Source organism: Acinonyx jubatus, chromosome E1 (assembly GCF_027475565.1).
Source record: "Acinonyx jubatus isolate Ajub_Pintada_27869175 chromosome E1, VMU_Ajub_asm_v1.0, whole genome shotgun sequence".
Lineage (NCBI taxonomy): Eukaryota > Metazoa > Chordata > Mammalia > Carnivora > Felidae > Acinonyx > Acinonyx jubatus.
In genome coordinates this window covers 797,663-817,842 of record NC_069397.1, presented here as the reverse complement: position 1 = coordinate 817,842, position 20,180 = coordinate 797,663, and the positions used below count along the sequence as shown (strand labels likewise).

General features: G+C 66.7%; 2 protein-coding genes across 10 annotated transcripts in view; one reads left to right on the top strand and one right to left on the bottom strand.

Moving 5' to 3' along the window:
- Positions 1 to 468: 468 nt before the first annotated feature.
- Positions 469 to 5,094, top strand: PIMREG (PICALM interacting mitotic regulator). 2 transcript variants are annotated; one of them, XM_027047428.2, is made up of 5 exons: positions 469 to 603; positions 1,066 to 1,391; positions 2,869 to 3,164; positions 3,529 to 3,624; positions 4,153 to 5,094. In XM_027047428.2, the coding sequence occupies exons 2-5, from the start codon at positions 1,101 to 1,103 to the stop codon at positions 4,190 to 4,192; spliced, it is 723 nt and encodes a 240-aa protein (XP_026903229.1). In that variant the 5' UTR covers positions 469 to 603; positions 1,066 to 1,100; the 3' UTR covers positions 4,193 to 5,094. The 2 variants fall into 2 exon arrangements, with proteins under 2 accessions (XP_026903229.1, XP_026903227.1); XM_027047426.2 differs by having other exon boundaries at positions 4,105 to 5,094.
- A 1,985-nt stretch (positions 5,095 to 7,079) lies between these two features.
- The window catches only part of PITPNM3 (PITPNM family member 3), a 70,172-nt gene continuing 57,071 nt past the window's right edge, over positions 7,080 to 20,180 (bottom strand). For 6 of the 8 annotated variants that reach the window (XM_053212613.1, XM_053212615.1, XM_027047413.2 and 3 more), the window contains 7 exons: positions 19,306 to 19,422; positions 16,963 to 17,079; positions 16,633 to 16,781; positions 16,255 to 16,404; positions 13,026 to 13,209; positions 10,716 to 10,844; positions 7,080 to 9,416 (listed from right to left, as the gene is read on the bottom strand). In XM_053212613.1, the coding sequence (XP_053068588.1) occupies positions 9,114 to 9,416; positions 10,716 to 10,844; positions 13,026 to 13,209; positions 16,255 to 16,404; positions 16,633 to 16,781; positions 16,963 to 17,079; positions 19,306 to 19,422 (1,149 nt within the window). In that variant the 3' untranslated portion in view covers positions 7,080 to 9,113. Of the gene's footprint in view, positions 9,417 to 10,715; positions 10,845 to 13,025; positions 13,210 to 13,879; positions 14,334 to 16,254; positions 16,405 to 16,632; positions 16,782 to 16,962; positions 17,080 to 19,305; positions 19,423 to 20,180 lie in introns of those variants that run through there. The other 2 variants (XR_008294366.1, XM_053212616.1) reach the window with 2 other exon arrangements.

Genomic DNA, 20,180 nt, shown 5'->3' with positions numbered 1-20,180 from the left:
CCGGCGGAGACCCCGCCAGAGAGGGGGGCCCGGTGAGGTCTGCAGCAAGGGACCCGAGAGAGGCGCGGGCCGGGCTGCCCTGGGGTCTCCAGAAAGTGGGAGAGGGCTTTCCAAAGGGCGAGGTTTGGATGCCCCACTGGAGACGGGAGGCGGCCTCTTCGCAGGAGGACCGGGAGGTGTACCCTGGTCTGTCCCCGCCCCCAGGATCTTCCAGGGTCCAGAGTGTGGGTGCCGAGCGTGGGGACACAGAGGCAGTGTCTGAAACCCACGGCCGCGGGGCGCGGCCGAGCTCCCGGCCCCGCGCCTCCCGACCGAACCCGCTTGGCCGCGCCGCGGGGCGCAGACCGCAGAGACAAAGGGGCGGCGCCCGGCTGCGCCCGCCCGGCCGCGGCCCCAGCACGAATGGGGCGGCCAGCCAATCGGAGGGCAGCATTCCCGCCGCTAGAGCGCGGGCCAATCGGATCCCGGGCGCGGCAGCGCTGCGGGGACGCGGCCAATCAGCTGCGAGGGCCGGCCAGGGGGCGGGCCCGCGCGGAGTTTCAAACCCGCCGGGTGGGCGCAGAGCGGCTGCTTGGGGCTGCGGCCTGCGCCGGGGGCTGCCGGGTGAGCGCAGTCCGGGGCCCGGGGGCCCGGGGACCCTTGTGTTCCAACGGGACCTGGGCGGAGCGTGGGGGTGGGGCGGGTGTGCCAGTCAGGATGGGCACGCAAGTGGGGGCGTCTGGGGACTGCGAGCTGCAAATCGGGGGGCTCTGGGCGACGGGAGAGGGCCCCGGATGGGGCCCTGGCCAGCCGAGGCTCGGCGAGGCCCCGTCCTGACCCTTGCTTCCCTCCCGCCTGAGGCAGAGAGCTGGGAGGGCTGGGTGGGAAGATGGACACGCAGCTGTTGCGGACAGTGGCCTCCAGGGACCGCGGGAAGCGCTGACCCCCTCCTCCGGGAAGCAGCTCCCTTCCCACACCCACCGCTGCCACGTGCCCCCACGCCCAGCCCGGGCGACCTGTGTCTCCGTGGAGCCTGGGAGGGGGAGAGGGGATGGCTTGCTGACCTGCTTTTGACCTCCTCCCCAGGATCTGGTGGGCTGAGCAGACTCCCGACCGGGCAGATGGCTTCTAAGTGGCCGGGCGTGGGGGTCTCCGTGCGTCGGGGGCCGCTCCAGGAGCGGGAACAGCTGGCAGAGGAGGCGGAGCAGACTATGGGCGGCCATCCGGAGCCCTCCAGCGGGGCCCTGGGCTCCCTGTGCAGACACTTCCAAAGGAGGCTGCCCCTGAGGGCAGTCAGCCGCAACCTCGGCGCGGGGCCCGCCTGGAAACGCCTGGAGAACCCAGAGCCAGCGCAGCAGGGCCTCCAGGCTGCGGCTCGCTCAGCGAAGAACGCCTTGGGCTCCGTGTCCCAGGTAATGCCGACCGGCCCTTAACCCAGGGCTTCCTCGGTGCCCGCAGCCGGTGCCTTCAAGGGGCCCCTGAGGAGGCCGACCCCATGAAGATGGGGACTTTGGTGTGTCCTCGCTGTGTCTCCTGCCCTCAACCAGCCGTGGGACGAACGGATGGGAAGGGCGTCCTGGAGGCCAAGCAGAGCCTCGCAGTATAAGATGCTAGAGCTGTGGTGTCACAGCGTAGCAAGCATGGGCGTCACGGGGACACAGCAAACACAGCGAGGCTTGCAGGGGAGGCCACCCCGCGGAATCGCCCAGGAAGGGGGAAGGAAGTGGGAGGAGAGCGTAGGGCGAGATGGCGTGGGTCCAGATCCAGAGCGGAGGGAGCGTGGTCTGGGTGGCCAGAGGACAGGGAGCCAGGAGGGGAAGGGCAGGCGTGCCGCGTGCCGAGGGTGTTCGGTTAGACTCTCCCAAGAGCCACCGGGGGCCAGTGGGGAGGATTTTCAACCTGGTGGGAATCCAGTCCGAGGAGCATTTAAGAGCTCGTTCCCCAGCCACCTGGTGGAAAGGGGGTGAGAAGCATTCGCCACCGGGCGGCCTGGCCTGGCAGAGGCCTGGACCTCGAGAGGTGCTCAGAAGGTAGGTGTGCGAGGATTTGTGTCAGACGACACGTGTGGGCACAAAGACGCCACATGGGCAGGCGTGAGGTGCCTGGGGCCTTGCAGGTGAACGGGTCCTCCAACCCGAAAATGGGGGCAGGTGTCCCCCGGAAAGGACCGACGTCATGGCGAGCAAAAGCCTCCGAGGAGAGAAGGGGTGCGGGTACCTCCTTGGTGTCGGGCTGGGCATCTGAACCTGTTTACAGACCCTCTGCTCTGGGGTCTCTGAGCCAAAGGTCAGTCCCCGACTAGGAGTCCTGGGACCACCTTTGTCCCGAAGGGATCACAGAAACACAGGTGCGCCCGCGGCCACGTACCTCACCACACGTAACTCGTCCCGGCCTCTGGCCTCTGGTTTGCCTGGGCCGACATTCTGGCCTCGAGGAGCCAGCACAGCCGCCCCAGCCAGTGGGAGGCGCCCAGGAGCTAGGGCCTGCCCCCCCCCCCCCCCCCAGGCCGTGAGGAACCCAGAGGGGCTTTGAGCCCTAGAGTATCAGGAGAGCTGCCCCTCGAATCCGCACCAGTGCGGAGGGCGACTTAGTGACACCGAGGCAGGTCCTGGGGGGCCTTCCAGGGGGCGCCAGGGTCTTTCCATGTCCCGAAACGAGCGTGGACTCCACAAGCCGCTGGTTGGGCTGCTGACCGCCGCCGCACTGCTGCCCTGGGTGGCCCTGAGCTGGCTCCCCGCAGCGGACTCGCTTCTCAGGGACCCACGCACCCCCCTCACCCCCGGGGCTCCGAGCTGTCTGTGTTTGCGCGGCTGAGGGGCGGGAGGGGCCCGGAGACTCTGCGGGAGCTCGTCCTTGGCTTTGCGCTCACCTTCCGTGGTCCCGTCCCAGAGAATCCAGGAGTCCTGCCAGAGCGGCACCAAGTGGCTGGTGGGGAGCCAGGTGAAGGCCAGGAAGAGGAGGAGAGGGGCACAGACTGGCAGTCGTCCCCCCGCCCACACCCCGGGCCAGAAGAGCCCCCGGCTGTGTGGAGCCGCCCCAGCCTCCTCAGCCCTGGGCCCGCGGGAGAGACCCTGTCACCGACTCTCTGGGCACGTGGGCCCCCGCGCCCACCCACAGTGGCGGTCCCGGAGGGAGCCCACCTTCCGGAGCCCCTACTCCTCAACGGAGCCCCTGTGCTCCCCCAGGTAAGAGGAGGGGTGCCTTGCCCCCAGATCACTAGCTGGGCCCCAGGGGCTTCTGACCCCCTCCTGGGGCTCCCCGGGGGCATCTGGGTCCTGACCCAACTCTACCCCTGACGAGGGGGAACCGCAGGGCTCACCTGTGCGGGGTCCCCGGCCCTGGACCTGATGGGCCCTGAGCCACGTGTTCTCTGGCAGGTGCTCCAAGTCGCATGGGCTGTCACCTCCTGGAGGGCAGGGAGGGCCCAGACAAGGTGCTCCCGGCCCCCTCGGGGTGTCTCCGGGCCTGCGCGCACCCGGCCCAGCACCGGGCGGGAGGGCCTCGTGCTACACATTTCCGCCAGTCGCTGCTGCGGCTTTCCTCTTTCAGTGAGTCTGACAGTGACCCGGAGCCTGTGGGAGCGGGACTTCAGCACCTCCAGAAGCTGTCCCGGCAGCTGGACGAGGCCATCGTGGCTGAAGACAGGTGAGCTGGTGGGTCCTGCTTCAAAACGGAAGAGCTGGGGGGGGTCCCGTGCTCCTTGAGCCCTGCCAGGTTTTTACACCTCTCCGACTCGGGCCCTGGCCTGTTGTGTGACTCCGGCCCTCTCTGAGCCTCAGGCTGCTCACGTGCAACACGAGGGGGCAGAAAACATAGATCAGGATGGTGCCTGGAACGCATCCTGGATGTGAACGGCCCCCCGGGAGCCCCACCAGGCCAGGCACCTGGTTTCCGGAAGACCTGCCCTTACCCCAGCACTCCCCATGGCTCCCCTGCGCCTGCCCGCCCATGGGATTGGGAAAAGGCCCATGGCCACTCTGGAGCGTCTGGCCTGACTGCCCAGGACCCTCTGGAGGCGGGGCCTCGGTCTGCAGCCCCCCTAACTTGGGGCCTGTTCCCCATTCATACAAGGGCCCAGATGGGCTCTGGGGCGGGGCCCAGCCAGCTCTGACTGCGGGGTGGTAGGGCCCCTCCTACAGGTGACACCAGTCCCTCCCGCCTTCCTGTCTCCAGCAGCGACATGACCATGACCGTTTCTCTCATCCGTGACTGAGGACAGCGCCTCCAGGTGACGCCCGCCTCCCAAGCCTTTTCTCCAGGTTCCTCCTCCTCCTCCTCCTCCTCCTCCTCACCATGAATGTGTGGAAGAACGTAGTCTTTTCTGGAAAATCCTGAAGAGCGGATGGGCGCAGCAGCGTAGGAAGCATGCAGGTCTGGCCCACCTGCCTAGAGCCAGCCAACCTCACTGACCGCGTCCCCAGCCAGGCACGCCGGGCCGTCGGCGAGCCCCCTTCCATCCCCTCGTTCTGGGGAACCTGCCCCCGCTCTGAGCCCAGCCGGGGGCACAAAGGGGGCTCCGCACTGCAGGAGGCAAGCCACGGCAGACACCATGACCTCACAGCGGGATCCACGCGGCCCCATGAGCTCCCAAGGAGGCCCCGGGTGGGGACTCCCCCGGGGCCACACCTGGTTCTGCCAGTGGCCACCTGGCCCAGCCTGAGAGTGACCAAGGGGACGGAGGTGGGGGGGTTGGGTTTCACTCTACTCCTCTTTTGGGCTCGGAGACTCACCTGCATTTAGGCCACGTGGCTGTGTCCTCTCCAACGTGAAGGTGGAGGCACCAGAAGGGACTGGGGACCCAAGGGTGGGACCCCCGAGGGATTGTGCCCGGGCTCTGGGGAGCCCAGCCGCCGTCCCTTCTGCCCCCACCACAGCCCTGCAGGGAGGGATGGGGGAAGAGATTCCCGGCCCCGAGAGCCTGGGCCCGCAGACAGCTATTTATGCTCAGCACGGGGACCGGGGGTGTGCAGGGACGGGCATCACTGTTGACTAGAGACTTCTGCACTTGGCCAGTTATCTCAGAAATCTGCTGTGTCATTTTATTAGAAAGAAACCCGCGTGTGACTTCCCCGGATAACACTGCTTTTTCATAATAAAGACCGCTTCTGCGTCTGACCTCTGTTCTGTTACCCACGCGCATGCACAGACACGTGTGCACGCACAACCACACAGGCACACACACCCACGTGCCCGTGCGCACGCGTACATGCGTGAACACAGCCGTGCACACACACACGCCCACTTGCACACACACGTATACACCCCCACGTGTGTGTGCACACGCACCCCCACTCCGGGCGACGGGTCTGCTTCGGGGCCGGGCTCCGCTCCTCTCGCCTCCCGCTTCTAGCGGCCGGCCCCCAGCTCAGGGAGAAGACACCCCGCACAGGGAAGGCTTCCCCGCTTCGCTCAGAACAAAGCACACTTTAAAGGCAAATCAGGTTTTTATTTCAGTGACAACGTTCAAGAGTTAAAAACCAGCTCACGTCAAAATCAAGACCAGTAGTAAAAATCTTTTAACCCCGTAGTGCTGTGTTTGTTGCTTTAGAAATCTGATATTTTACATTTCCTTTTCTAACGGATTTTGTACAAGGCAGCCGTGAGGAAGGGAATAAACCTTTTTCACCACAGAACCGGCTGCCACTGGCAATACTGAGAGTCACACATTTAGGAACAGTCGGACCACGGACAAGACGGGACGGGCTGCCACCTCGGAGTAAACAGAGGACAGGGGTTCGAGGGTGAAGGTCCCCAGGGGCGAGCCGTCCTGCCCCTCCTCGGTGACTCTACTTCCCCCCCCACCCTCCACCGGCCACCCTGGTGGGTTTCTCCACGGGAAGAGCAGGCCCCGGCCGGGCCTCCCTGCGTGGACTTAACCCCAGCTGTGATTTTTAAGGTTCCCCCAAGCCCAGAGGGAGGGGAAGGAGCGAGGGGTTGCGTGTTTTGGCTGAGCCAGAGAACAGGTTTCCAGAGCACTTGGTGCCCAGACCCGGGGGATTCGGCGGGGAAGCTGGTTATTTAAGGCGGGGTCCAGCCTTGAGGCTCCTTTCCAGCTAGGGCCCCCCCTCCCTGGTGGGGCTGTGCCCATGCTTAGGGAGGGTGTCCACGGGAAACCAGAGCCGCCTGCTTGGGCCTCTGGCTTTCATTTAAAGATGCACGCCCTGTTTTGCCTGCAGGACACTCCCAGGGTGCAGACCAGGGGCTCCAAAGTGGTAAAAACAGTTCAAAAAGCCAGGAGATCCAGCCTCCCCTCCTTCCGGGGACCCACGCCCCCGTAACCTCTTTGGAATACGGGGTTCAGACGCGGTTTCTGTGGCCCAGCACCCAGACAGGAGGGCCGTCCGTCCAAGTGCATAAAAACGGTCCACTTTTTTAAACGCATGTTTTGTGGAGCCCAAGGGCAGGTCGAGATCTTCAGGAAAACCCCACGAAGCCAGAAAGGTAGGCCCCCGAGACCCCCTCGGGGCGGGCGCGGGGGAGGGCGGCAGGCAGGCCCTCCGACAGGGACGGCCACCAGACAGGGAAGAACGAACATGCCACGCGAGAAACGAGGAGCTCTGATCAGGCGGGAAGAAGGATGCTCCAGGTCCCGGGAGAGGGCGCACCGGGGACCGGAAGGGTTCTCTGGGAAACAGCCAGGCAGGCTCACGGACCCACTCGGGGAGGGGCGGCGGCACCCCCTCCAGGGAACAACGCAGCCTGCTCGTCTCCCTCCAACTTCAGCGCACGAACAAAACCGCACAAACCATTCGTCCGGGAGCGCGCGTTAACCAACGCCAAGCGGAGGGGCGCTCGCGCGCATGCGCACACGCGCACACGCCCACTAACCCGAGAGGCGGGCTCAGGACGCCGCCTTTCATCTCCCCAATCGCAGGTGTGAGTCGTCCGGTTCCACAAAGGAGAAGGGGTGGCCTCCTGCCCCCACATCCCAGCTCCGGACCCCCATAATCACAGCACCCCAGAACCCCAGCAGCCTCAGAACTCTGCACCCCCAGAACCCCAGACCTCCAGAACCATGGCACCCCCAGAGTCCCAGCATCCCCAGAACTCCAGCACCCCCAGAACCACGGGACCCCCAGAATCCCAGACCCCCAGCACCCCCCAGAACCATGGCACCTCCCAGAACCCTGGACCCCCAAGACCACAGCACCCCCAGAACCCCAGATCCCCAGCCACAGTACCCTGCTCACTGGGACTCCAAACTCCCCAGGGTCCTGGTGTTCTCTCTCTGTGTCTCTCACTCCCAGCCTGGGGCTCACAGGGCAGAGGGAACCTAACTCGGGAAGACATAACTCCACTAATTTATCAGTGGAGACTGACGGCAGGGGCTTCTGGAAGGAAAGGGGATGGCGGAGCCTCAGAGTAAGTCCGCCCGACTTCAACGCAGGCTAGATTGCGGGAAGGACAGGAAGGCCTGGGGTGGGAGTAGCTGTGCCTATGACCTCGTACCTTCTGGGGAGCCCCGACGACCAAGTGTGGAAGGAGGGATGGGCACCTGGGAACCCAGGAGGCAGGGCTGGAGAGCACACCCCCAGGGTACCTGCCCCTGCCTACAGGGGAGCCGCAGGGCTGGGGGAGGGGGGTGCCGCACACTGGAGACAGCGGGGTGGGGGCCGGGAGCCCGGACCCCTCCAGCCCCAGCAGGTCTGCTGGGCAGGTCACAGCAGCCGCTGCGGGGAGGACGCTGGCCACATGGGAGCCGCGAGAGGTAGACACGGAGCAGAAGCGACACGGGCCCACGCAGGTGCCTGGACTCGGGCACAGCCCCGCCTGGAGGAGCTGGGCCAGCCTCAGGGGCTCCGAAGCAGGCCGGGGCGGGTGTGGGCCTGGGCTGGGCTGCAGGAGAGCCCTGCCGACCTCACGGGACGGCCCAGGAGGAGAGCGTGGGCCCCAAACCAAGCTGAGTGGCAGGCGGAAGGGAAAAGAGTACAACAGTTTGAGCCAAAATGACACGCGCCCCCGGAACGCTGGGATCTCAGCTCTATGCCCTCCAGGAGCCAAAACAGAGTCAGCGTGAGCAGCGCTGGGGAGGGCGAGCCCGGCCCCTGGGGTGGGGGGTGTCCCTGCTGCCGGGACACGTGGTTTTGGTTTGGGCATCAGTGCAAAGCACACTGCCTCACGGAGCCGGGACCCCTTCCCATCCCCCTCCCTCCCCAAGCGATGGGGCGACAGTGAGGGCCCCCCCAGAGCCCCTCTCTTAGACAGTGTGGAAGGTGGAGCCGGGGTGGTCTGAGGGGCTCTGAGGCCCAGAAACCCCAGGGCACAGAAGTGCAAGACAGAAGACAGCCCAGGAGTCAGAAACCGCGCACCAGTCTCAGCCGGGGGGACCTTCCAATTCCGTAAGGAAGCCAGGGCCCAGAGAGGGCGATGAGGGGCTCAAGGGCTCTCAGCCAGCCCAGCCGGGCCAGCGCCCAGGGCTGCAGCCTCCCCAGGGAGGGCCCCAGGCAGGACCCCGGGAAGAGGAATGGCCGTCCTCTCGGGCCGCGGGTGAACGGCAGGAATACCGAGGACAAGACGGGGACAATGGACAGCCGCAGAAGGACAGACCGTCAGCACCAGACCCCGCCACCCCCCCCACCCCCGCAAGGGCTGTGGACAGACAACGCGGACACAGGAGGAGCCCCGGGGGATGTCCCCTCCCTCCCAGAAAGTGGCCACTTTGCCACAGGAAAGCCAGGCCCATGAGGCTGACCCAGGATGTCACAGGGGGGCCGGCACGATGCCACTTGTCCGTCCCCCAGGCCGCTGGGAGGCTGCACCTGCCGGCGGCTGCTGATCCCCGGTCTGGCGGCTTCTCCCTTTAGGGCCTGCGTGGACCCCAGAAAGGTGGTCGACTCTGTCAGACCGGCCAGCTCGGGGCAGGCCTGCCCCCCAGGACTCCACGGACACCGCCCCTGACGGGCTCGCGGTCCCAGGTCCCACACGGGGAGGCAGCCGCGGCTGCGGAGACCCTGGGGTCTCACCCCCTCGTGGCCCAGGGAGCCCCCTCCCTGGGGCTCGGCAGGGTCCCTCCCCGCTCTGCTCGGACACCGCTGGACACACACGGGGGCGGGGAAAAGCAGGAAACGGCTCATCTCGGGGAGCAGCACCCCCCACCCCCGCCCAGCCCCGGCCCTCTGCGCACAGCCCGGCTCTCAGGGCACCGACTCGAACTTGGGGGGCCCGCGCGCCCAGCTGAGCGCGGGCAGGGGCCGCTCCTGGTCCTTGTCGGACTCGGGCTGGCTCTGGGCCCGCTCGGGCTTGGGGTTGGCGGGCGGGTGGGGCTGCTGCACGGACATGGTCCTGCGCAGGTGGTTGCGCTTCCGCAGGAACTCGGGCTGCGCGTGCAGGCCGAAGCTGCCCTTGCGCAGCACCATCCGCGAGTTGTTCTTCTTCGGGCGCGAGCGGTGGCCGGCCTCCAGCGTCGCCAGGTGGGCCGCGTAGCCCTCGCTCAGGAACTGTGGAGGGGACGGGCGTCAGCCAGCGGGGCGGTGACCCGGTCCCCCCCCCCCCCCGCCAAAATCGTCTCCGGGGAGACGGGGAGCTCCCCGCCCGCCTCTGAACGTCTGAGCTCGTCCCTGGGAACTCCCTTCCCGGCTCTGAGCGTGTGAGCTCGACCCTCTGTACCCGCGGGGCACACCGTCCTCGTCACCTGTCACCGAGATCCCCAAACGCAAGTCTGCGCCATATCCGGCTTCCGCCCCGCGGAGCTCCGTCGGGTGCTGGCCCTGCTGCTGTCCTCCCTGCCCATCACCCCCCGACCGGGTCCTCAGGCCCTTGCCCCCCCCCCCCCAGAAGGGGGCCGCGGACCAGCAGCCTCAGCGGGACCGGGGCCCTGACAGGCAGAATCTCAGCCACCGCACCCCCCCCCCCGCCCCCACCAGGCCTATGGAACCAGAGTCTGCACACACGCAAGCCCCTGGGGGTCACGTGTATGCATCAGTGTCTCCCGTCTGCACCTGCCGGTGGCTCCCACGCCCCGCACTCAGCACGCCCCCAAAGGGGTCGTCACCTCCCCCCCCACCCCTCCTTCTCCAACCTGCTCTCAGTCCCCGGAACAGCACCCCCGAGCTGATCGCGCTCCCAGAAACCAGGCACCACCCCTGGCCTTCGCTCCCGCTCAGCCCACACCTCTGACCCGCTCATTTCCAAGTCCAGTCCCTCCGTCCTGCCTCCGAAGTGACTCTGGGGCCCTTCACCTTCCCGCCGGCCACCGCCTCCCCTTGCTTCCCTCCCCCCTTCCTCTGACGGGCCTTCCCCCTGCAGCCTGGGGACCGCAGGAATCACGACTCACCCCCGAAGTCCCAGCCCGCCGAGGCGCGGGCCGTCAGCCAGGCACTGCGGGCCCCCCTCTCCTGCTCCCGCCCGGGGGGGACACCTGCTCTGTCACCTCCTGACCTTCACTTTTGCGGCGACCTCTGTCACAAATGCTCCTCCCACCTCAAGCCCCCTGGACAATTCCCTCGAACCCCCCGAAGCAGCCTTGCCCCCATCGTCTCTGTTCCTCCCCGGGGGGGGGTCACGACCCCATGCCCCCCATCATCCATTAGGCCTCTTGCCACGGGCACTGCCGCCTGGATGACGGGACATCCAACGGCACCAGGGCCTGGCCCAGGACAGGTGCCCATGGTGCACGTGGAAACGGCGAATGAACGGATGAACAGATGAGTGAGTGGGCAAATGAAGGAATGAACAAAAACGACTGAATGGACGGCAGACCCCGCCCATGCCGCCCCCACCCGGCCTGGTGCCCCCACCTGGCACTGGGCCTGGTACTTCTTGGTGGGCCGGCCCACGATGAAGATCTGGGAAGGCAGCAGACCCAGCACACTGTACACGGAGATGTCCTTAGTGGAGCCGTAGGCCGCGCTGATTCTGATGAAACACTGAAACACAGGGCAGCCCGTGGAGGGGCGGGTGCTCACGGGGTCAGAGGACCCGATTCCGCACGGGGGGGCGGGGGGGGGGGCTCCAGGTCCCAGGGCCACCCCGCGGCAGGACGTGGCCCTGCAGGAGCTCCCCTCCCGCCCCGTCCTGCGCCCCAGTTCAAGGGCTCCGTCTGGGGAGGTCGGGACCACGCCACCTGCTGACCCCGTCGGCGTTCCTAGGTCACTGGGTGACGGGCAAAGACACGGACGAGGGAACGAGGGGCGGCTCTACGTGTCACAGGACTGGAGGGGTTCTGTCTGGGCCTGACCCCCCGCCCTGTGCCGTCCGCACCACCCCAAACTGGTGCGGAGTGCCTCCGTCCGGTGGCCGTGTCCCAATGCTCACTCGCCCCCCAGCCCCTCGCCCTCTGGCTGCTCACCTTGAGCCCCACCCTCTGGTCCCAGGTCACAGTTTCCCTGCCTCCTGAGCCCCATCAGCCCCGGGGGACCTCCCGCTCGCGGGGTGACCCACGAGCACCTCGGCCTCCCTCCTGCCATCTTCTCGGCCAACGGCCTCCAGGACCAAACCCAGAACCGCCCCTCTGGACTGCACGTCCCATCCCCACGCCGACCCTGCCCCTTCCCTCCCGTGCCCGCCTGGCCACGCCCTGGCCCGGGAGACTGCTCTCTTGCCACCTTCCTGGTTCCACGGGCTGGCCACTGAGAGCCGCTGGAGGGCCACGAAGCTCCGGTCCTGAACTTTCTTTCTGCTGCCCCCAGAACATTCTTCCCCAGTTCTACTTCCTGCTGGGGGGCCGCCACCCAGTCCCGAGCATGACCTGACAATCCCCGCTCCCGGTGCTGTTTTCTCCATCCCCGTGGCCGCCACTGGATTCCGGTCCGCCTCTGCCTCGCCTGGCCTCCCTGCCTCTCTTGTCTCACCGATCTGGTCTCCACACAGCCACCACAGGGCTCTTTCTGCAGCCCTAATCAGTCACTGCCACTCCCCGGCTCCCCACTGCCCTCAGCGGAGTTCACGGTCTTGGCCAAGGTTTTCCAAGGTCTGCCAACCCTCAGGCCCCCGATGACCTCCAGGCCTCTGCTCCCATGCGACCTGGGTCTGACCCTGTGCACACCAGCATCCTGCATGCCCGCAGCTCTAAGAACATCTGAGGCTCTCTTCTACCTCAGTGCCTTTGCACGTTCTGTTTGTGTCTGCCAGGCAAACTCCTATTCTTGATTCAAGACTCAGCTCAAGAGTTACCAACCCCTGGAAGCCTTCTCTGTCCTCCCCAGGCCAAGCTCCTCTGCATGACAAGAGGCCTTTACTAATCACCCACTGGTAAAGATTTACACATCTTTCTTCCTCTAGATCAGGGATTGGTTGACGTTGTTGCGAAAGACCAGATAATCGGTATCTCGGGCTTTGCGCTGTGCTGCAACCACACTCTTCCTTTGTGGCTCCGAGCAGCCACGCACACCGTGCCAGCAGGGAGCGTGGCCAGCAGGGAGCGTGGCCGTGTCCCAACGCATCTGCCTTCGCAGGCAGCGAGATCGGACTTTCGTACCGCTGTCGCATCATGAGATAGCATTCTCCTTTTGATCCCCGCCCCCAACCCCCAACCATTTAAAACTATAAACACCGTTCTCAGGCCAAGGTCACGTAGAAGAAGGGCCACCGGCTGGGCTCAGCCCCTGGGCCACAGATCACTGGTTCTCAAAATGCTACCATCATTGAAATCCCCCCGGAGGGTCTGTCAAGATGCAGACCGCTGGGCCCTTTCCCCAGTTTCTGATGCAGCGGGTCTGGGGTGAGTGGGGGCCGGGGGGGGGGGGCAGGGAATCGACATTTCTGAGCAGCTCCCAGGGGACGCCATGCTGGGGCCACAGGTCAAAGCTCCGGAAGGAGAGCAGGTGCCAGCCCATGCCGCCGACGCCAGGACCCTGAAGGAGCGTGGCGGGCACGCGTCGGCTGAACGAATAACCGGGCGCAGAGACGGAGTTCGGGCTTTGGGGTCAGGAGGTAAAGGAGGAGATGCGGACTCGGGGATCGTGGGGGAGTCACCGAGCCTCAAGGAGCCTCCCCGCCCTCCTCTGTCCCCGTGGGTGACAGTGCCCACCTCGGGGTGGGGGTGGGGGCCGTGGAGGCTCCCAGCACCTGCAGGTGGAGGGCGGGTCTGGCCTCCTGCCCGCACTCACCTCCTGCACGAGGTTGCGGAGGAAGATGGCCTTCTGCCGCAGGGGGTCGTGCACCAGCCCGTCGGAGAAGAAGATCATGCCCTGTGGAAAGTTGTGCTGGCACAGCCAGGACACCACCCGCTGCTTCTGCATGTCCGGCCGCCCCGTGATGTACAGGATCAGGTAGCCCAGATCCTGCCAGTGCCTGCGGACGGACGGCATCGCAGGTCCAGCCCCCCCCGCCCCGCAGCTGCCCCCGCCTCCCCCCTCCCCCGCAGCCGTCCTGAGCAGCACCGGGACCCCGGGGAAGGACGGTGGAGCCACACGCGGGGGGGCGGAGCCCCATGAGTCGGGACGTGTCCCTGGACGGCCCGCAGGCACCGCTCGCCCACCACCAAACTGGCCCCCGTCCCAGAGGCCTCCACGTCACTCGGGCTTCCCTGCCGAGGACAGGCCACCTCTGCCTCCTCAGCTGTCCCCGTCGCCCTTCCTGCTCCCGTGAGCGACCTCCCGTCCAACCAGCGACCAGCAGGACCTGACCCCTGACCCCCTCCTGCTTCGGCGCCCTCCTCGGCCTTCGCTCACACCCCCACCCGAGTCCAGTCCGACCTGGGCCGTGCAACCCCCTCCAGGCCCCACCCGTGACGGGGGGACAAGAACTGAAACGAGGGCCGTCCCAAGGCGGGAAAGGAGGAGTCCAGACACGACCAGCATAGTGTGTACTGGACAGAGGCCGTGGCGCTCCCCCTGGTCCTGTTTCCATGGTGACCATCGCTCCTGTGCCCAAAGCCGTCCCTGGCTCCCCAGCGTCCCGAGGTGTCCAGCCCTCCGTGCACCTGTGGCCTGTCACGCTCTACCCCCGACCATCGTATCACCCCGGCCACACGGGGCTGCTTTGCTGCACCCACGGGCCTTGAGCTCCAGCTCAAGCTGGGACCCCAGCCGCGGACCCCTCCCCTGGACGCCCTTCAGGGCTTCATCTCCTCACGTTCCCATCCCCTCTCAAGGCCCCCTCGTGTAGGAAGCCCTCCCAGCTTCCCAGGCGTGATCAGTCCCTCCCCTGTCTGCTCCCGCAGCACGGTGGGATTGTGCTGTCTGTTGACCTCACACGGGACCTGCCTACAAGATGCCAGATGAGCTCGGGCCTGTCAGGGGCTGCTGTGGCACCGGCCACCCCCGGCTCACCATAGACTGGGGGGCTCCAGACCTGGAGAGCGCCCTGAGGGGTCGGGGGGGATGTTCCATAATCCCACACAGGCTCAGATGCCACCCTGGGGACTCTGGCTAGTTCTGAGCTGGACCCGGTAGTCCGTTTATCAGCAGCAGGGTCTGTGGAACACGGCAGGGACTCAGGAGCCCACGTGAAGACCACGGTGTGGGTCCCCGGGGGAGAGGACCACAGCCCCCCCCCCACTCCCAGCTGTGGAAGGGGGGCGCTGATGGGCGGGGGGGTGGGAGACGTAAGAGGAATAAGCCACCCACCCTCACAAGGCGAGCTGGACACTTGCCAGGAGTTCGAGCCTGTCCGTCCAGGGCCTGTTCCCGCAGGGCCAGGGCCATCTGGAGGGGAGCTAACCCTGGGGTCCCCAGTCCAGGCTGGTCTGCTCTCCCCAGAGGGATCACTGCTACTACGCTGAGGCCCGGCATCGGTCCTGCTCACCTGGAGTCCGGGGTTAGTTTCTCATGCCTGAGACTTGTTTTCCCCGTGGGGCTGCCTTGCTCCTGGGCCTGGCCCTGAGTCAGCCTCACAAAAGGGTGGAGGCAGGGAGGGAGGGAGACAGGAAAGGAGGCAGGGATGGAAGGAGGGGTGGAGGCAGGGAGGGAGAGAGACAGGGAAGGAGGCAGGGATGGAAGGAGGGGTGGAGGCATGGAGGGAGGGAGACAGGGAAGGAGGCAGGGATGGAAGGAGGGGTGGAGGCAGGGAGGGAGAGAGACAGGGAAGGAGGCAGGGATGGAAGGAGGGGTGGAGGCAGGGAGGGAGGAGGGATGGTAGGAGGGAGGGAGATAGGGAGGGAAGGAGGCAGGGGTGGAGGCAGGGAAGGATAGGGGGAGGCGGGGAGGCAGGGAGGGATGGGGGAGGCAGGGAGGGGGGCAGGGAGGGAGGCAGGGGTGGAAACAGGGAGGCTGGTAGGGAGGCAGGGAGGGAGGGAGGGAGGGAGGGAGGGAGGGATGAGAGGGAGGCGGGGAGGGGGGAGGCAGGGAGGGGAGAAAGTGGCTCCTCCCTCACTCTCCTGTGGTGACACCCTGCTACACGGCTGCTTCCGGCCCCACCTCCGGCCCCGTCCTGGTCTGGCCTCCAAAATCCAGCCACCCTGACCCCGTCCTACCACGTGCTCTGCTCTTCCTGTCCTTGTCGCCCCGCGGCCTCCTTTCTGGCCTATCAAAATCCGTTTTCTATTTTCCTCTCGCTTCCCCACGTTTGCTAATCTTTGTGCAGCGGCTTGGACTGAACCCGTCCACCCCTCGGGGACTCTCTCTGACGCCACCTCTCTCAGGAAGCCTGCCCTGCTCTCCCCAGTCGGCTGTACGAGCCCCAATCTTCCCCTTATCACTGCGCCTGAGTCAGGCTCAGAGGGTGGCCCCTGGGAGTCACGTGTCCCGTAGTCACACGTTTAGGTGGTCCCTTCCCCGTGAATCCGGGCGGACCCTGCCACTACTCACGAGCAGCGGAACACAGCGGAAAGGTCACTGTGACGCCCCAGGCTGGGTCCTGAGAAAGCTTGCGGCCTCCACCCGGGTCTCCACGAGACGGCCCAGGCTGGCCCCGCGGACAGAGAGCGGGCCCAGCCACCGCGAGTACAGAGGCCATCTCGAACCCCGGGCCCGAGGGGAGCCTGCGGATGAGCCCCGCCCCCAGCCCAGATCGCCACCCGGCCGTGAGTCACGGGAACACCCCACGTGACGACATGCGAGCAGAGCCCAGCCCACCCACGGAACCGCGAGAGACGGAATAGTATTCTTTTCGGCTGCTACATTCGGAGCCATTTCTCCCAGAGGCCACCAGAACACGCCGATTGGACCCCGCCTGGAGTCAGAACTCGGGAGCCCAGGCTTGGCTGGCTGCAGAGATTAAACGGAGGCGGGAGGGAGGGGGAGCTAGCGTCCAGACGGTGGCAGGGCGTTTCTTGGGGACCCTCGGTACACGTGACCGGGACTCCCCAGTTCCTGCCCCGGAGATTGTGGAATTCCGGAAAAATACACGGCCCGGCTCTCCCGGGGCCTCTGGGAAGGGACGGGAGGGAACACTCACCGGACGACGTCCACGGCCCCCGGCCGGACCTTGGGGTCACTTCCCATGATAGACACGCTGGCCGCGAAGGACCCGTCGATGCTGAACACCACGCACTCCATGCCCCGGGGCAGCACCGTGAGGTAGCTCATCGCAAAGGTCTGGTCGCCCCTAAAAGGCACCTGCCTGTGGTCGGTCCGCGTCGCACTCAGCTCGTAGCCTGAGGCCAGGGGTCGGCCGGGGCCCCGGCTCAGGGAGCAGCGGGCCTGAAGCCACAGCTGGCCAGCCGGTCCGTCTTCCTCTCTTCCCCCCCCCCCCCCATAAAGCACCCCCAGGGCTCCATCACCCGGCCGGCCTGGCTGGAAGGGCACCGAACGGCACGATCCGCCTGGGTCTTACCTGACGACCATCTTCACGGGGTAGACGCCCACCCCCAGGCGCCGGGGCCGCGGGACGCTGTAGGTGATGCGGCCGCTGCTGTTGGTGATCTCGGTGTCCAGGTGCACCCAGCGGCCCGAGGACGGCTCCGCCATCACCAGGATGTCCACCTGCAGGCGGTGAGGGGCCAGGGGACGCCCTGAAGGCCGGGGGCTGCAGGCGGGGGCCAGGGGCCATTCGGCCGGCTCCTCGGCCCCCACGCCCAGCCCTCAGGCGCACAGACTTCGGGCCCTCCCCACCGCTCACCCTCCCGGCCCTGCTCCGCCCCACCACCCGGCCCGGCCCTCGCACCTTCTCTCCGGTCAGAGCCACCATGTCCAGGGGCCCGTACATGAAGCGCCCCACCAGGACCTGCGGGCCGTCTTCCGCGGCGATCACGTCGTTGGCCCGGTGGTTCGCGGTGACGTTCTGAAAGCAGAGATCAGCTCGGCCTTTGCCACTGGGGCTGGACCGTGAGCTTCCTCCCGACGCTGTCCTTAGGACCGCAGGGCACACGTGTCCCTGCCGCGTCACCCCTTCTGAGCTGTGTGCTGTGGACCCCGGGTTCCCGCAGACGGACAAGCACCCTGATCCTGACCATCCCACGCACCCTGGGGTGGCGGCCGGGCCCCTGGCTGTCCTCCTCCCCGGCTCCTGGGCCGGACCCTGCCAGGACACCTCCCGTTCCGCCTTCCACATCACAGGTCCCATCCCACAGCCACTTGCCGTGTGTCTTCTTACTGGGAAATGTAAACGTGTCAGAGCGTGGAGATGTGCGTGGGGGCCCCGCCTGCGCCCCGCACCAGCTACGGCCTCCCTTGGGGTCCCCCATCCCCCACACTGCGGATCATTCCGGGCACGGAGTCACTTTGTCTGTAAGCATCCAGGGTCCCCAGGCTTCTCCACTTCTGGTTTCAACTCACCCCGCAGCTCAAAGGCCCCCCTCGGCCCCCAGCCTCGCTCCAAGACCGAACCCCTCAAGCCGGTGACTGTTCCCATAGGCGTCTGTCCCCACCCACCGAGCTCCCCCTGGCCGGGGCTCTGCTTACAGCCCTCAGTGGGGACCCTCAGTCAACACAAGCCGTGCCAAAGCACAGAACTGCCGACGCCCAGGCCCCCGCGGTGAATTCCGGATCCTGAGCTTGGCGTCACGGCCGTGCCCGGTGACCTGTCTATGGCCCCCAGTTGTCATGGGCCGGGCACTGCAGGGCCCCCCCGACTCTGTCTGCCCCCACCTCCCAGCCCACCCGCTACGGCCTGGCCCGGCCGCGTCCGAGAAGCGCCCCGTGGACCCCCGCCCTCCATTCTCACGGTGTCTGCATGCAATTCAGCGGAGCCCCCCCCCCCCCACCTGCACCGGCCCCTGGACTGGGCTCAGGGGACCCGGACCCACAGACGGTCGGGAGGGGGCACGGGCCACACCGCCAAAACTCCAGGGAGGAGAGACTTAACTCGCGGAAACAGACACACGGGAAGACGCCTGTGTCACCTATCTGCGGGGAGACGCGAAGCAAAACCACACGGAGACCCCGCCTCGCACCCGCCGGGGCGGCTGGATCCCACGAGAGACGAGGACACACGGGAGCCCGGAGCGTCGCCCACGGTAGAGAAAAGGTGCGAACCGCCCGAAGGCCCCACAGGTGACGACTGGGTAAACGGAACGTGTCCGTCCGCGGGAAGATCCTCGGCCGTCAAGCGGAACGAGGTACCCACGCCTGCCACAACGTGGGCGCGCCCCCAGAGCACAGGGCTCCGAGAAGGAAGCCGGACGCAGAGACAACACGCCGGATGGTTCCGTTACACGGACGGCCCAGAGCAGACAGACAGCTGGGGCCAGGGGCAGGGACCACGGTCGGGGGACGGTTACGGGGAAAGGGGCCTCTTTCCGAAGTGATGAGAAGGTCCTAAACTTGGCCGTAGTGATGTTTGTGCGCATCCGTGAACACGCTCACATCCACCGAACTGTCCCCCTTCAGCAGGCGAGTTGTAGAGAACGTAACCGTAGCTCAATAAATACGTTTGCGAGAACTGGGTTGATTCGCGGAGCACTGGTCCGCGCTCAGGGTCCTCAGCGTCCACGTCTGGTGCTACCACCAGACGGCCCACCGGAGCAGTGGCTGCGTCTGTGGACCCGGCACAGGGGGCCACATCCACAACTGATGATGCTTTGCTGAGTACGTACGTGACGTGACGCATACCACGCTCCTATTCATCCTTCAATACCCTACGGAGGCGACTCTCCTTCAGGGAAGCCCTGCCTGGTCTGCCCCAAGTCCTTTTCTCCGTTTTCTTCCTAATCTGCGCTTCCCTCTCTCACCGCAGACACCACGCCGGGCCGTACGTACTCAGAGGCGAATCAGACTGTGAGCCCCACGGTCATGGGCAAGACCCTGACTCACATCCGCGTCTCCAGAAGCCTGACATACAGCAGCCGCTCCACCCCCAGCGTCCTGGACCCCGCCCTGGTGCTCCCCTGGAGCCGGGCCTTCGGGAACCGGCCCCCCCACCCCGCGTAGCCCCGACCCCACCCCCACCTTCCCTGCCACCCGCAGCCCTCCCCTGCCACGCGGGTGCCCCAGCCCCCAGGGCACCCCGCTCCCTGACACCAGCTGAGACCCCCACCCCCACCAGGACACGGTGCCAATGAGCACATACCCGCAGCTTGACCTGGGTCCTCTTGCGAAGCCACTTCTCACGGGGGTTGGCGGGGCTCAGTGCCGCAGGATCCAGGCCCGCGTTCTCCTTGACGGTCACGTTCTCGTAGCGCATCACCTGACGGGCAGCCGAGCAGGGCTCCAGGTCGGCCGGGCCCACCCTGCTCCCTCCTTCCCAGAAGGCTATCAGGGCCGGCAGCACCCACCCCCCCCCCGCCCCGTCTCGGGAGGCCGGGAGCCCCGGGACCCGTCTGCCGCCAGGGCCAGGCCGCGGGCTCTCAGATGCTCTGCCAGGGAGCAGCCTCTGTGCACGGCGTCCAAACCGCGCCCCCCCCCGCTCGGATCTGTTCCCTGCCGCGCTGTTCCAGCAGCTAGCCGGTCCTCCCTCCCACCCAGCCCCGTGGCTCCGTCCCTCCCCCACTGGGTCACGCCCTTCCGTGTCCCCAGGACTGACCCTGTGCCTGTCGGAGCCACGCCCCACGGAAACCTCACCCTGCGTGGCTCCCACCCGCCTGCTCCCCTTGCACCTGCCCCACGCGGGCTTCCTCCAGACCCCCCCCGCAGCCCCCGGACTTTGTCCGGCCCAGCGCACAGGCTCGCGCCCTCTCCCGGCTCTCCTGCACCTTCCAGGGCTCCTCCTCCACCCCCTGGGTCCCCGTCCCTGCACTTCTCAGCCTACAGCGACACCCTTGGCTGCCACGTGGGAAACCCAGATCCGGTCTCAGAGCTCCCAAGACCTCTGGAATCTCCTCGATGCCAGAGAGCCCTCAAGATGCCTTTTGTTTGTTAGTGAGGTGGCATCTGGACCCCACCCAAGGGGGGGGCGTGGCCAGGAGCAGGCCGCACGGGACCAGAGGCTGGCACCTCCAGTCCCAC